The sequence below is a fragment of the Nuphar pumila genome, chromosome 6 (assembly GCF_984573655.1).
Source record: "Nuphar pumila chromosome 6, dmNupPumi1.hap1.1, whole genome shotgun sequence".
Classification (NCBI taxonomy): domain Eukaryota; kingdom Viridiplantae; phylum Streptophyta; class Magnoliopsida; order Nymphaeales; family Nymphaeaceae; genus Nuphar; species Nuphar pumila.
This window is the reverse complement of record NC_143254.1, coordinates 83012551-83029111: the sequence shown is the minus strand read 5'-3', so window position 1 is coordinate 83029111 and position 16561 is coordinate 83012551. Positions and strand designations below refer to the sequence as shown.

The 16561-nt window shown below is 41.4% G+C and overlaps 1 protein-coding gene across 1 annotated transcript; it reads right to left on the bottom strand.

Moving 5' to 3' along the window:
* Positions 1–14261: 14261 nt before the first annotated feature.
* On the bottom strand, positions 14262–15232 carry NF-YC13 (nuclear factor Y, subunit C13). The gene has a single exon (XM_090009496.1). The coding sequence runs from the start codon at positions 15230–15232 to the stop codon at positions 14792–14794; it is 441 nt and encodes a 146-aa protein (XP_089865622.1). The 3' UTR covers positions 14262–14791.
* Between the last annotated feature and the right edge of the window lie 1329 nt (positions 15233–16561).

Sequence of the window (16561 nt, the reverse complement as noted above, 5' to 3'; positions counted from 1 at the left end):
GAGGAAAAAACCTGCATACACATTGAAAAATCATGATACAAGGATTGGTCCCTAATCAAGTATTGTTCAATCAAATAACCGGGTGGTCAAAAAGCCTTAGAGATAATGGTAGGCAAAAGACCAGCCTGGACTCTGATTTCAAGCGTGATTTTTCTGTATAATAAATTGAAAAAAAAAATCAGGACTTAGAAATCATGATTATATTTTGACTATATGATCTGAGGTACAATTCTTAGAAAACAACATATACTTTTCGTATTCATAGGGTTAGATCAAGTGCAAGGAAAAGACTTTGGTGCACAATGAAGGAACAAATATATATATATATATAAAGAGAGAGAGGGTACCATTTGCTACCTTCTTAGATAAAGAACTCTTAGCTGGAGTTGTTTTGACAAAATCTCACATCATGGATGTGTTCAAAATAGTCAAAATGGTAGAAATTGACCCTTAGATCATAGTTTTCTTATGTAAAAATATGTTTTCTTGAGGCTTTAAAATTTGATAAATTGTAAGCCATTGATTTTTAAAATCACATCTGGAATGTTAAATGTGCAAAAAAACTTAAAAAAATAAGAAATATATTATATTTTTTATTAAAAGGTTTCATACCCACTATATATATATATAGTAAGGAGTAGTTGCCTACCTCCATTAAAAGGAACCTCAATAGATGTGTGTGTCGTCCATCATGCCCATGTCGAAGGGGTGAAAACACCTTTTGACGGTGGGCTTGTGAGAAGCTTTGTGAGTAGAGCTATGAGCCAACCCATTTAGGCAAATGAGCAAAGCACGAACATGGCAAGCACGGCTCGTATAAGCTCATTATACATATTATATATTATATGCATATATTATTTATATGAAATATTTACTTTTCAATAAAATCTATATAATATATTTATTATATATGTTTTATATATATATTATTCATAGTTCAGCTTGTTTACCAGCCCTACAGAAGACGAGGCCTTTAATGACAGTCTTGCTTACCACTAAAATTGTTTTTTTGAAAAAAAAGGGTGTCATGCAATGCACGCACTCACGTCTATCCGTTGTTAATTCGATTAGGAGAGAGAGAGAGAGAGAGAGAGAGAGAGAGAGAGAGAGAGAGAGAGAGAGAGAGAGAGAGAGAGAGAGAGAGATGGTTGTCATTAGGGGGGGTTTCTGAGTCTGATGGCAGGATTTTTTTTTCTGAAAACAGCCCAAAGTAAACAATTTTCAAATGTTTGAACTTCATTCAGTGGACGAATGTGATGATCAAACGGTTGATGCGAGATTGGTTCGACCGACCCAAAACAAGGGGTTGGTCGAACATATTATATAAATAAAAGTTAATATTTGATGCCTTTAAAGGCACTAAATTATATAAAACTATTGAGCTAAAAATCATAGGTTCAAGGTTTATCAACTCAATTTGACAACATAGATGTGTTCACTAAGGTCGATCTCTTTGCTAAGGATCAAGCCTTGGATCATGTTATTTCAATCCAAAAAATATAATCTTTTGAATCATGAAATTTTAATGCATTGTAGAATGTTTATTTTTTAGACCCTTAAAAAAACATGTTTATGTGACACAATCATATGTTTCAAAACTCATTTTTCACTAAACAAGCATTGTAGATCACATTTATAATATTTAATGATGTTATGGTGTTGTGGGAGTATCTACTCCCACATATTAGAAATCATGGTTGTAAGTTGTATCTTCTTAATTAAACCTTATGGATGTACTCAACATTGATAGGAATCATGTTTTTGGCATAAAAACAGGATTTTTTAAGTCATGAAATTTTGATACATTGCAAGCCATTGATTTTTATGGTTCTTAAAAAACATAAATCTATGCTATAATCACATTATCCAAAACTTTTTTTTTACTAAATAGATACCCTGAGAACACCCTATCATTACCACTATTTAATTTACAGAAAAAGACTATAATGAAGGATTTTCATCTCAATAGTTATGTATAATTTGATGCTTTCAAAAGCACCAAATATTAACTCCACACACATATATAGAGTAATAGGTACATGCTAAATAAAATATGTTAAATAAACTGCTAAATGAGTTTTTTAGTTTTTTTTATTTTATTTTTAAATTATGACCATACAAATGTAATCTATGTACTTGATTTTATAGGGATCAGCTTTTGAAGTGCACGGGTAGGTTTTTATAATGTTCAAAAAATCAACAATCCAAAATCTTTATAAATTTTCAAGGGTCTAAATATTAGTTTTTTCATCGAAAATACATGATCCAGGTGTGGATTCCTCATAAACAGACCAACCCCAACACATTTACAGGGACAAAACTGCGAAAAAAATATCTAAAGAGCAGAAAAACCTATTTAACACGTTTCATTTAGTACAGACCCATTATTTCATATATATATATATATATATATGAATGAGAGAGAAGTCTACTACCCACGTATCACCTAGGTATCAGTTGACCACCCGATACATAATGTGTCAATCTAGTGGCATCCACATGTTTAAAAGAATATAAAATATCATGTGCCCAACGTGACAGTTATAGACAGGTAAAACAAAGCATTTTGGAAATATCATTATTATTGTCCTCGCTTTCAAGGAGAATATTTATTACCCATTCTTAATGATGCAGGACTGTTGTTTACAACACCCAAATGACAAACTGTCGAATTGGGAGATGAACGGGCATGATCTTTTAGAGTTCGCCTCTAGAGTGCTGCCGCATGGTTCCATTTATAGGTGGTCCATTTATTGTAGTCAATAGTCATATTATAAGTTTCTAAAGGGCCATTTGTTTCATGTAGTTTTCACGGAAAATTACCAAGTGAGCATTTATTTCCCTCCCTTTTCCACCATGAATAAAACAGACACCTTAACATCATGATGAGAAAGTGTCGTGCTGAGCAAAGTTATTTTCACCATGTGTAAATCATTTACTTTCCCCATAGGAAAGAACCTTCATGAAATGGCTAAGCTGGCAAGAGTTACGAAAATCTGGAATATTTGGTCAGTTGTCCTAACCAAGATGAGCCAAAATTCATGAATACATTTGCTTTGGTTAGGGGTATGATGAGTCATCACACTTGGAAAGTTGGTCACTGGTCTATTCTTGTGATCAACTTTCTCAAGTTTCAGAGGAGTCACCCCAGGTGAGAATCACCAACAACTTGCACTTTATGTTTATATAAACTTGTGATTATGATTGGAATTAGGAATATCTTGAAAAAAATTAAGTTCCATAAGACATTGTAAAAGTAATGTTTGCATGTTGTGAAAGTGAACCCCTTGAAAAAGATATAGCCTTTGTAGAGTGAGTCACATGATTCACTTTATGTGTCACTTTTTCATATCTCCAAAACTGGGTTATGAAGCAAAATCACATGCACACAATTCACTATCCATTGTTTGCAAAGTATCAGGAGTCAGGGTATGTTTGCTATGATCATGGGTGGTGGTGATCAATCACAGCTGAGAAAGCAAACGCTGTGATTGTTGTTCACAAGGTCAATCTTGAGACCAGCTTTCACAAGATTCAAGTAAAAAACAATCACATCTAGCAATCACAATTATAATTTGTACTTTTCTTATATTTCACCAACCTTGTGATTTACAATCACAAGATCTTAAGAAAATTCAAGAATCACATAGCATTGCAAACATGGCATCAATGTGTGTGTTGGGTCTCTCTCTCTTGACTCCCACCATTGCCTTCTGCTCCCACGACCCCACAGCTCCACCCTTCGGTCTTCCCCACCATTGCATAGCCGCCCTCATCATCGAAGAGTCCTCCTCAACCCCTACATCACAGGAGAGCCCTCCCTCATCACAGGGTTTTCTCCCCACCCTCTTCCCCTACACGCCTTCCCTCACCCTTTTTCTCACAGCTCTCCCTTCCCTCATGTGTCTTCGTTCTGCCACACCCATCCCTTCCCACCTTAACTCCTCAAGTTTTTCCACCATTTTCTTCTTCAATGGTGGGTGGCAGTGGGTTAGGCTGCGAGAAAAATCAGGGTTTCCTCCTGTGATCCGACTAGCAAGAAAAACAAGGTTTCCTTCAGCGATTAGACTCGTGAAGCATCAACACAAGGAGAAGAGGGCGTCTTGCGGCCCTAACCTTCATCTGGCATCCTACGTGCTTCTCAGCCTCTCTTCCCCCCTTTTCCTAGCAACCCTAACCTCCATCGGCTGCAGGCCCTAACCTTCATCCGGCGTCCTGCGTCCACTCCCTCTAGCATCGTTCGACCGGTGTCGAACGTAGGAATGTAGCCGCAACACAGGAGCACCAGCAAGAAGATGATGGTGCCCCTGCTTAATCCAGCGAAACTGCTCTTCCTCTGCCCCTTTTTTTAGAGGTTATCTTTCTCTTTCCCCTGCTGGCAAAGGGGTTAGCACCCTAGTTCCAGTGAGCATCTTTCTCTATCCCTTCCTCTTTTGTGCTCGTCGGCCTCTCTTCCGGCATGCATACCTCATCCCTCTACTTTTGGGGCCTATGCCCCACCCACCCTCTGCTCGTCAACCAGCAGGCCCTTTCTTCTATCCAAGAGGCTTTGAATGACTGGGGGCTAGCTTTCGCCTTACGTCACCAAGGTGCTTCTGTTGCCCTCCCTTTCCGCCTCTCTTTCCATGTATTCTTTTCCCTATCGGAGGTGTTCGCTTCTTGCATGGCCTCCGTCTCGCTGCTCCCTGGTGATATCTGACATTTCTTGCAGGGCGTCAAGGTTGAATCCCTTCATGCTTACTTTGTCGGTGCCCTGCTCTGTGCTCCTTTTTTCTACCGTAGGTCTCCCCGATCGGACGTCGTTTGTGGCTGGCAGGAGGTTAAGTCATCCTGGCAGTGGTCTTTTTTTCGGAGTCTTTCTTGTTCTCTTCTTCCCTGGGCTAAGCCGGGGGACTGGTGGTGCATCAGTTGTCTATCTCTCAATTTTTTAAAGCGTCGTGCATGCCTACATTGTGCCTCATCATTCCAGTCCAGGAGACACCCGGTCTGTAAGCACTCTAGTGTTGTTACCTCTTCTTCCATTGGACGGGCTTCTTTGTGAGTTAAAGACCCCCGACACAAAACCTCATTCTCGCCTTGGGTAAAGATCGGCCAACTGTAGGATCCTTCATCTTCGTTCATGGTTTTCAAGATCAGCTCTATTTGGGTGTCGACTATCTCATCGTCGTTCGCGCCTATGTCGTTCATAGGGAAGCATTTTTTACTCAACCATCTCGGTCGTGTTCATCTAGGTGGACCGCTCACCCTCAATGCCTGACTCGGGTCCTGCACCTCATTATTGGCTCTTCGTCAAAATAGTGTTGTCGTCGTCTCAGATGGTTCTTTTTCTGGTGATGATTGCAGCTCTAGGATGCCGGCTGCGTGCTCGGTGGTTGCTGCGGTTAGTACGGTTTCTTCTAACTGGCTCAAGTACTATATCTCAGCTTTTCCCTTTTCTGCTTTTCGAGGTTCTTTTAAGGCAAAAGCTAAGGAAGGCGGTCCCTTCGCGTTAGCTATGCCTAGACTCCGGCATTCTATCCTTTGGTGTCCATGTTGGCTCCTCCATATTCGAGACCAGCGGCAACCATTGGCTAGGTTGGTTTCCTTGACCGACATCGTTGGGTCCTCGTGCCCATGTAAGGTTTTCCAAGGTTCTCAGTTGGCCCTTTGCTCGCCTATCGTGGCCTTGGCGTCGGGGGCCACTCTGGTCCAAGGCGGTTGCTCATCTTGAGTGTTTTCACAAAAGCTGGCGTTTATCATTTCATCTGCCTATGGGTCTACATGCGGCAATCATACGCCGTGGTTTGAGAGCTCGCAGCCCTCCTTAAATGATGTCTCCTCTTCTCTTGGCTCTTTTTCTGGAGTTCTCATTCTTCTTGGGGGACCACCCCTTTACACTTTGGATTTCGGGATTGGTATGCGTTGCGGTTCATATAGCACGTATCCCGGTCCATTCTCCCTCCATACCTATCCTTTCCGAGGCGACGGGCCGACTCTAGGGTGGGCTAGTGGGAGTTTCGAGCAATCTTTGCCTCATTTTTGCACATGCAGTCTTTCGTGGGATTTATGGAAGCTCGAGAAGTGGGCTTCGCTGCAGCCGATCCCTATGGTGGACCCCTTGCTCGAGGTTGATTAGCATAGGGGTCCTTCAGTGGTCATCCATGCACCACAGCTTTCTCTTTGCTCTTCTATAAAGGCTACATCAACATTTCTGTTTGCGTTGATCAATGGTGGTTCAGATCTTGGGCCTTTCCCACAGTCGACGGTTTAGGTATCAGATGCTTTGGTTTCTGCCTGGGTCTATCAGCATCATCTTATTGGAGTCTCGGTTCAACCTCGATTCATCTACATGCTCATGAAGGGCCTCTAGGCCTTGGTATCGAATCTCAAAGATTGATGCAGCGTCTGTCCACTATGCCTGATTTCCAACAGTCTCGTCTGTCCCCTTCCATTCATTGTGGCTTGCTGGAATCCGTCTTTCTCTGCCATTACCTCATTCACGAGGGAGTACGACTTCGATGGCCAAGGGGGTTCTCCCATCTTGTCCTCTCCTTCAATCGTCGATCTGCCTTCTTCGCACAGTCCTCTCTCATCCGCAATGGGTATGTCCGTGGTCGAAGCAACTCGGCGTCTCGATCTATCTCTACCCCAACCGCAGATCCAAAGCATCTATAATCTTATGCATGAGTCATTCGCTGCTATTGCAGATGATTTGTTGGTTGTGGTCAATGTTGATTCGCATATCCCAAACGCCACCACGCCTCCTCCTTCGATCGAGGGATATTCACCTTTTGGGTGGGGTGGTCTCTCCATCAAGGGACGTTGTCAGCCCTCGCATTCTCCTTCCTACTAGTTTGGGGTATCTCCTAGGCGTTCGGTGCGGAACCGTACTCCTCGGGGTTTTTAAGATTTTTAGTTATAAAGATTTCGTGCTGGAATATTCGAGGCCTGAATTGCCCCTCTAAGCATCTATTCCTTGCAAGCTGGATCCGTCAAGAACAGCCTGATCTCATCGCTTTATGTGAGACAAAGATGGCAGACGTCTCACGCTTAGTCGTTTCCCAAATCTGGCATGGTGCAGATTTTTTCTTCAAGCCCGCACTCCATTATGCGAGAGGTATCCTCATCCTCGGGAAGCCTTCTCTAGGCTTACACCAACTTGACGACGATGCATTTTCCATCTCCATCGCTCTTGCCCTTCCGGCCAAGCCTATGTCGGCCATGGTCACCATGTTATACGGTCCCCACCGCTAGATCCGCCAGAAAGAGTTTTGGTCAAACCTAAATAGGATTATTGAATCCTTCGAGGAGCAGCATCTTATCACGAGAGATTTCAATTGTCTGTTGTCATCAAATGACTCAAGCATTCCGATTTCCTACTCAGCTTCCATGATTGGCTTCTAAAAATTTATTCAGATGCATCGGTTGTACCTCGTCCCCTATATCGGTGAAGCTTTCTCTTGGACTAATCGGCGATCTCGCCCATGCTACCATCTGCTCGACCGAGTACTCGTATCCATGAATCTGCTGAGCTCTCTCAATGATATCTCGTGTTGTCTCCTTCTCCCATCTGTTTCGGATCATAGTCAGGTTGTTATCCAATGGGGGCATGGCTTCTCTAACTGCAGAACCTCCAGATTTGAGCAATGGTGGCTTAAGGAGGAGTGTTTTGAGTTGATCGTCCTAAAGTCTTTGAGTAGACCTTGCTTTGCGACCTGGGCGACATCCTGGTGCCTGGTTAAACTATTTTGCTTATCTTGTGACATCAAATCTTGGCTTATTTCTAATAACATAAGCAAATTCCAAAATCTGGAAGAATGGGAGTGCAAGCTATCTTCTATCCATCAGTCTATCTTGGCTATGACCTCCCTGTTTGTATCCGATATTGAAAGCCTCAATGCTAGATCGGTCGAGCTAACTCTCTATTGCGATCTTGGCGACTGAAGGATAAGATTCACTAGAAGCAACAGTCTTGGGTGATATGGCTTAAAGCTGGTGACGAGAACATCAGGTTCTTCCATTCCTTCGCCTCTCATAGGCATAGGAGACAAGTCATTCAACCTATGTCCATCGAAGGTGTTTCCTACTCGGACGACCAGGTCCTCCCAACTGTTATCAATTATTTCACTAACCTGTATTTCTGCAGCCACTCGGCAAGTAGTTCTATGGGTTCTGCATTAGTCTTGTCCATGGACCAGACTCTCTCCAAGTCGATGCAGGTGTCTTTCACTGAAGATGAAATCTTCTCGGTCGTACGGAAGTCTTCTGGTTGGAAAGCTCTAGGATTTGATGGGTATCCTGTGAATTTTTTTTGCATATTCTGGCACTATGTTAAGAGTGGCATTCTTAGTATCTTTGTTGAGTTTTATCGCAATGGTCGATTGTCGATTCACTCTCACCTGGCCATTGTTTCTCTTATTCCTAAGAATGCAACCGCATTGGACATCTCACGGTTCTGCCCCATATCCGTGTTAGGGGGTTTATACTGGATTATCGCCAAGGTCATGGCAAATGGGATGAGTTCAGTTGCTCCTCGGCTTTTTTTGGATGCACAGTTCGCCTTAATCCTTTATAGATGGTTGTAACATTCTTTCATTATGGCCACAGAAGTGTTGCACTCTCTAAAGATCAGCGAGCGACCTTTTTTCACTCTTAAGCTTGACTTCTATAAAGCTTACGACTCGGTTCATTGCCCTTTTCTTTTCCACATGCTGGTAAATTTTAGCTTTGGTAGGTGCTTTTCTAGCTGGGTGCGTGAGTTGGTTACCAATGCTCAGTCCCAAATTCAGATCAATGGGTTCGTAGCCAGCAGTTCAAACTTGGTCGTGGTTTTCGACAATGATGCCCTTGTCTCCTTTACTCTTTAACATCGTTTCTGAAGGCCTTGTGGTTTTGTTTAAGAGGGCAGTAGAGTGTGGTCTAATTGATTCTCTCGGTATCCAGGAGTTCCTGAGTCATATCCTTACCTATGCCGATAACATGATTATTTTTGGTAGGACCTCCATCCAACAAATGTTAAGATTCAAGTTTATCCTTCTTTATTTCCTATCGATGCCAGGTTTATCTATGAACAATGATAAGTGTTGTCTATCCATGGTCAATGCCTCTACGTCTATGCTGGCCATAGAAAAATGGATCTTCGGATGCGCTATCTCAGAAAACTTCTTTTCTTACCTGGGTCTGCCACTCCAGATCACGCGTATCTCAATGGCAGCCTGGAACGCAACTCTCCAAAGGGTTCAGAATAAAATATCGGTCTGGCAAGCTTCCTACCTTTCCATCGCTGGTAGACTTACTCTCATCAAGCACGTTTTAAATGTTATGCCAAAATTCTTTATGTTTATGTTCCTGATGCCTATGGGGATCAGTAAGAAGCTCTCTCGGGTGTTGGTGAACTTTTTGTGGTTTGAGCGAGGTACCAACACCAAGCGTCACCTGGTGGGGTGGGAAACCCTAAGGCTTCCTTTGTAGAGGGCAGGTTTGGGGGACCCAGATCCCAGGTTGAGGAGTATGATGCTCATCATGAAGCAAAGCTGGCTTGCGCACCAATCAGGATCCTTGTGTGCAAGCGTTCCTCTCTCTAAATACGGGATTGTTGAATCATTGTTTGATGGCCACTGTGTGATTCAGCAAACTGTGTCGCAGCTGCGTCGTTCATGGATCCAACCTTGGTCTATTGTTCTTTTAAATGATGGCAATAATGGCCCATAGTCCCAGTTCTTTGGCCACGCCTTTGCGCCTAACGACTCTTTTCACACAAAAGCCTGCTACCTCTCTCTTCTTCTTTCGGGGGTAGACCGGTTCCCTGTGCACCTTATCTGGGGCAAGGGACCGACTCCTCGCTCACGCTTCCTGGCATAGCTTATCTTACACGAACGGGTGCAGACGGACAACTTCCTCAAATCCACCGCCTTCCATCTTCTGAGTAAATGTGTGTTGTGCGAGGCGGTCGAAGAATCTGTGTTTCACCTTTTTGGGGAGTGCCCTGTTTTTCAAAACATCTTTAAGGTTACCTGGAATAAGCCTATTGTCAGCGTGCAACAGGAGTCGTTCTCTATCGACCTGTTGTAGGGCCCTCAGCCAGTTCGCAGTTGCAAGAAATGGCGAATTATTTAACGAACGTGGCTACTCTCATCTTGGTGGGCCGTTTGGATGACCCGCAATAATGATATTTTTCGACAAGTTTCGGCATATTTTAATAAATTAGTAAACTATATTTTGGAGACGTGTACGCCATTCTGCGTATTAGCCTCCCAGATCTTCAGCGCAATCTACCACCCTGCCCTCCCCCGCCTCCTATCCAGGCTGAATCTCGTCGATTTACTGTGTCTTTTGTTTTTTATTTTTGTTTTTTGGGCTCCTAGGCATGTCTGGGGCCTTTTTTGTGTTTTCGGCCTGTTCAATATTGGTTGAACCTTTTTTGGGAATGTTGATGGTTATAGTTCGTTCCTCTCTCTCTCTCATTAGGAGTCTTGCTATTTCAAATTGATTCGGGCACACACACTCATACACAATTGCCCAATTAAGAGGAAGAGTACACAAGTGATTTAAAATTTCAAAACTTTATTAGTTCATCCAATCAAATAATAACAAAATATAGAGTACAAATTAACAACATGAAGTTACAATCAACATATTAGCGTGCCTGTATCCAGTCCCTAATATTGGACCTCTTAAGAGCAAATTTTATCAAAACAAAATATCTACATTAAAGCACACGACATTCTTGATCAAAATAAATAGTTTCCCAAAAGTAAGTCATACCTAGTTGGAATAGTTTCCAGCCTAGAAAAGCATAATATTGAATTCATGGTAAATGAAACTTTCTTCTTACGGTGAAGCGTCTTTTATTTCCTTATCAAGATATAAGAAACGAAACGCCTGCTTGAGCAAATAAACAAATTTCAATGCAGTTTCCTTCTTAACATGAATAGAGTGAGGACAGGTCTCAGTACTGACCACAAAGTGTAGAAACAACCCCACTGTCTGCAAAAGTGCATACTTTGTGGACCCAGGAGATCTGATGGAAGAATTCAATTCCACAAAATCGTGTTGCCATTTGCCAGCCACAAAGAGGAATTTTACCCAATTCCACTGAATTTCCTGAACCCAAACACATGGGTTATGTGACAGGGTTTAGTATTAGGGTTGGTTGTATTTATGAACTTGGTGTATGATGCTCAGATTAGAATATCGAATTTGGCATCAGTAGAAGAAAAGGTGCTGGAGGTTATGAGCTTGGTCATGTCTTGTTTGACAATAGAAGAAGATTTGATTATGAATTCATGGGGGTAGTAAAATCAACATTTTATCTGCTGGAACTTTTCAGAAGATTTTCATTTTTTTTTTAAATCTTTTGAGGGGGTTTTATAAAAAAAAAATCTTTAAAGATAAATTCAATCAAGAATAATATTAGCAAAAGTAATAGGAAATATCTAATAGAAGTTTCTTTTCCAAGAAAGGATTGATAAAAATGTCTGTATTGCTTTCCGTGATATGTTTATTTTAGGCCCCTGTTTATTTCATGGTATAGAAAGGGAAGTCAGCGGAAACTGAACCCCCCCCCCCCCCCCCCCCCACCCAAGCCTTCCCTTGGGTGGGAAATGCTTTCCTAGGTGGGGAGGTGTGACATGGGTTTTTGTTGAATCCTTTTTCTTTGGGTGGAAAATGTGTGGGCCCCGCTCGCTCATTCCTGCTTGATGATTGTTTCTACCCAGTCAGGAAAGAGTGTCACTTTCATGTGAAAGGCATACGATCCCTTAGTGATAAAGTTGTGACATTTTCCACATAAACATCGTGATATTTGCTATTATTATGCTCAGGCTAATTTATCGTGATATGTTTATTTTAGTGATTCTGTGATACAGAACGACATAATTACTTTGTAAAGGGCCATGAATAATTGCAAGTTTACGTTTTAAGGGTAATCAATAACTTTAGAAAATTATTTGTTCTATTGACTTCCATTTTGACTAGAATGCTTGGAGACGTGTATGTTTGGGAGCTTTGAATCCAAGGTTGTGTTGTGGTTTCTGACATGCTCTCATACTCTCTTGCTATTTGTGAGCAGTGGCGTTGCCAAAACAATTACTTAACAATGGTGTTGGCAGCCCCAAGTTCACGAGTCGAGTTCATGGTTCTAAGGTTCGGGCAAGAAAACGAGCCGAGCTTGATGAGATAAGGCTAGGATATAAGTATATGTATAATATATTTCCAATTATATTCAGCAAGTTACTGTTGGTATAATGGGTAGGCAGTTGGGTTTTTAGCAAAAATCTCGTTTTTCACTTTTTTTGCTGTTAATATAGAGAAATTTTAGTATGACGTATGTTTTGGCTTAGTGGTGGTGGGTCACTTGGAAAACTTGAGAGAGGTTGGGTTTGAAACCCACCTTGAACAATATTTTTTAAAAAATGAATTTTTTTCTAATGCCTTGAAGCTCGGCTCGGCTCGAGCTCGGAACTGAGCCGAGTCCAGACAAAGTCATTCAAGCTCGGCTCCGAGCTTGAGCAGAGCTTGGACAGATATATCTTGCAACGAGCTGAGTCAAGCTCGAGCCAGCTCATTTCGTTGTGCATCCCTAGCCCCAACACCACATTTCAACACTTAACAACTCCATTTCTCATCACATATTGACAATTGACAAAACAATATTTTGAAAACACAGACCGTTTTTCCATCCCATTGCAAGGCTCCCAAACATAGCATATAGTGGACAGGTAGCCAATAAAAATCATCAATGCCAAGGATCACCATGCACAACTACTCACAGTTGCTTATAGGAAGTTGCAATGTTTCATAGCTCAGAAAGGTAAGACACTTTATTTCCCCACATTTATCTAGATATCTAGATAATAGCAAGGGACCTTGTCATTATTATCAACGGGCTCCGGGTGGTTGGTAGGAGCTGTCAGTGCATGTCCCCCTGTGGTGGGACTTTGCTGGTTCAAAACCAAAGTGGTACGATTGAATAGTAACTGGTGGGGGTCTGCCTAACCCCAGCTTATCTTTCAAAAAAAAAAAAAAAGACCTTGTCATTATTGAACATCACCAATTTTTTTATGATATCGAATAAGATCCACACGTTTCCCTCAAGAAAAAAAAACTAAGTTTGGTTCCTAAGACCCAAACCTTGATGCAGAAACAAAAATCTCTATTTTACGCAATTGGTAACACCAATTCGAGCATAAAATCAGGATTTTCATACCCCTTAACTGTCTTTTCAGAATTTTGACGAGGAGCTTCTGACGTATGTGATGCTCCCATCTTCCATGCGAAATGGACCAGCCTTGCAACAACTAGTAAGGATGTAAATAGAACGGATTTGATTCGGTCTAGGCTCTTACTGAATCCGACCAAATTGGATTTTGCACAATCGGATTTAGAGTTGGATTCAGACCTCAGATGGAAATAGCTAAAACCAAATCCAAAATTAAATAGCCAATAAGATGCCGCATTTACATGAATTCCGATTTGGTTATTGATTGGATCCAATTTTTGCCACCAAATCCAACAAAATGAATTCAGATAAAGTTGGATATCCAACCTGAATCCAAACCGTTTACATCACTACCAACTAGCCCACCTCAAAGCTTTGAGGCACAATAGACAAGGTTGAATCAAGTGCCACCACGGTGCTTGATATTTGATTGATTTTTCATGTAGCATTAAAGTAGGCCATTTCCTGTCGATGCAAGAAGATCCTGAAGAAGAACAATAGAACATGCCATTATGCAGAATTTTCTTTTCCTATGAAATCTTTTCCTGCTTTCAAAAGTGCCCTCAGTGTATGGCCTTCTTTTGTTAAAAGAAGATGCTCATATGGGCATATATACTGAACCGTGATTTAGTTTATGGCTTCATGGAACATAGCAGCATGTACATTCTCTGGTAGATTGAGTAGCTTTTGCTGGGTTGCTCTGTTATGATGATGATCACATATAATTATGTCATATGAAACATAAAGACAAGTAAACATAGCGTTTGCTTCTCCCCACCAGAAATTATTCCAAACCACGAGACTCGAACTCATTTGATTCAGCTTCTTATACAAATGAGGAAATGACCTGCCATTTGCCACTGCAAAGAGAGCCATTCTCTGACGCTCCATTTTCTCATGTTTGCTTTGACGCGAGAGGATGGAGCAGATGAGAATCATTCCCTCGTTTGGTGAGAGAATGATTCTCACCGGGTTTGAAACAAATCGAAGGAACATCCATTCTTTCTCTGCCACTGTTTTTGCTCAATGTTGAAGACATAAATAAAACAACAGTATATGCACACTTACACATTTTTTCATACCACTATACATCAAGAATCACAAAAAAACTTTTCTAACAAATTCTCGCCAGAGATGCCAAAGAACCAGCAGAAATTATGAAGTTCAATTAACGGCTACTTTGAAAATATTGTAGTTTTCTCGGAATTATATCGGCCTTTGAAAAATCCAACGATAAAATCACGATAGCATTGTTTGCAACTTGTAACTATGTTCAAGGGTTTGGATCGGGTACGGGCAAACCCCATAGAGGTCCTACCCCATCAAAACCAATTACCCAATTTGGTCTCATCGAGTGGTTTCCTTCCATATCTATATCCGGTCGCCCTTCCGGGTATCAGAGCAAGATATGAGATATCCAACACCATAAAGAATATGCATATTTCTCATTTTCATAAAAGGGGAATAATCAAACGACCAAAATAGCCTTCAACAATTATGAAAAGAGGCAAACCGTTTATGCTGCTTTAAGCCACCGATCAAGGCGCGTTCACGAGGGCATTTCGGGAACAACGAAAAAAACACAATCCGGCATTACTCCCGCCGGAAGAAATCGTCGATCCGGCGAGTTCCGGCCGGAACCTGCTCCTCGGCCGGGCGGCTGCGGTCCTTCGGCCTCTCCGAGGGAGCGGGAGCGACCGGCGGTGGGAGGCAGTCGAGGAGGAAATCACTCGTGGGGCGGTGGCCGCGGACGGCCTCCCGGAGGTGCTCGGCCCTCACGATCCTCTTCCTCCGGCGGAGGGTTTCTTCGGCGGAGATGTCTGCGAGATGGCGGAGGAAGAGGGCGGTGGAGAGGGAGACGAGCGTCAGGGCCTCGGAGGTCATCTTGTGGATCTCGGGGTCGATCCGCATGATCTTCCTCACGCGAGCACGGGGGAAGACGTCGATCGGATCTACGTCTTTGTCTTTTTCTTTTTCTTCTTCTTCTTCTTCTTCTTCTGGTTTGCCTTTCGCTGCTTCTTCATAGTTCGCCATTCCTGGAGATCTTGTAGCGCCTCTTTGCCCTAATCCTCTTCTTTCTTTCCTTCCTTTCCCACTTTCTTTGGAAGGAAACGTATTGCTTACGCTTCCTTTTCCTTAACGCTTTCCCGCCAAAAGTATGGCAATTTGAAAAGATTTCGCCATCCTAAGGGTGAAAAAGGAAGGAGCTGAAAGAAAATTTTACTTGGATTTTTCTATATGCCCAAACCTAGAAATAGAAAAGAAAATTGAGAAAGCCAAAAACCTAAAGGAAGCAAGTTTCGTTTCAACATGATGGTCAATGAGAAATTAGCTTTGCGTTCAACAACAACCACAAAATCGTTCATCTATCTTCTTTCCATCTGTTAGGAACCAATTTTTTCCATGAAACAGATGTGTCCCAATTGCTTTACTTTCGTTCCCAATTTTCATCTCCCCTAAGTTTTGGTGGACAAGAAATTGTTTTGAGTACCACCAAACAATATCAAAAATCCAATATGAAGAAAAAAAAATATTACTAATCCATAATGTAGCTATCATGCCTCTCGAAAAAAAAAATTTAACTATCTTCATGAAGGAATTCATCATCCGATAACCAAAAAGTTCTGCAAAAAAACAAAAAAAAAAATCTATATGAACCAATACCATAAACTAACCAACAAATTATCAGCGAACAAAAACAAAATATTATCTAATCCAGAAATTTCCCGACTCTCAATATTATTAACATATCCAGAAATTTCCCGACTCCCGATATATTAACTCATCCAGAAATTTCCAGGTTCCCAGTATCAAATGCAACTCAACTGATGAAACAATCAGCAAAGATTTGAACGTGCAATCAGACCCGATTTTGAATTTACAGCTAGTTTTTTTTTTTTAATAAAATGTTTTCCGTATAATGCTATGACAGCCTGGCCACCACTGGGAGTTTTATATTGGTAGGACAGCAACCTTTTAAGTACGACTGGCAGAGCCAACACTACTAGGTCTTTAATCTTGGAGTATAGAGGAGAATGAAAACTTTTTCAATGGACAAACCTTTTCAATGAAAACTTTTTGGTACTTTTTCAAAATTCTGACCAATTGATTTCTTATAAGTCGACACTGGATTCATGAATTTTGGATAGAAAAATGATATTTGAAGCTTCAAAAATTTATGAAAATTATAGGCCATTGATTTTGAAACTTTTAAAAACCTATAGGTACATTATACATTGGAATCAAATGCTCCACGAACTGATTCCTATAAAAACAAGCATATATATCACATCTTTAAGATCGCAATTTTGAAAAAAATACCAAAAATTAATTAAAACTTTCATTGAAGAGGTTTGGGCGTCT

Coding starts and splice junctions, on each gene's coding strand:
- NF-YC13 (XM_090009496.1), bottom strand. CDS start 15,232: ATGGCGAACTATGAAGAAGCAGCGAAAGGCAAACCAGAAGAAGAAGAA.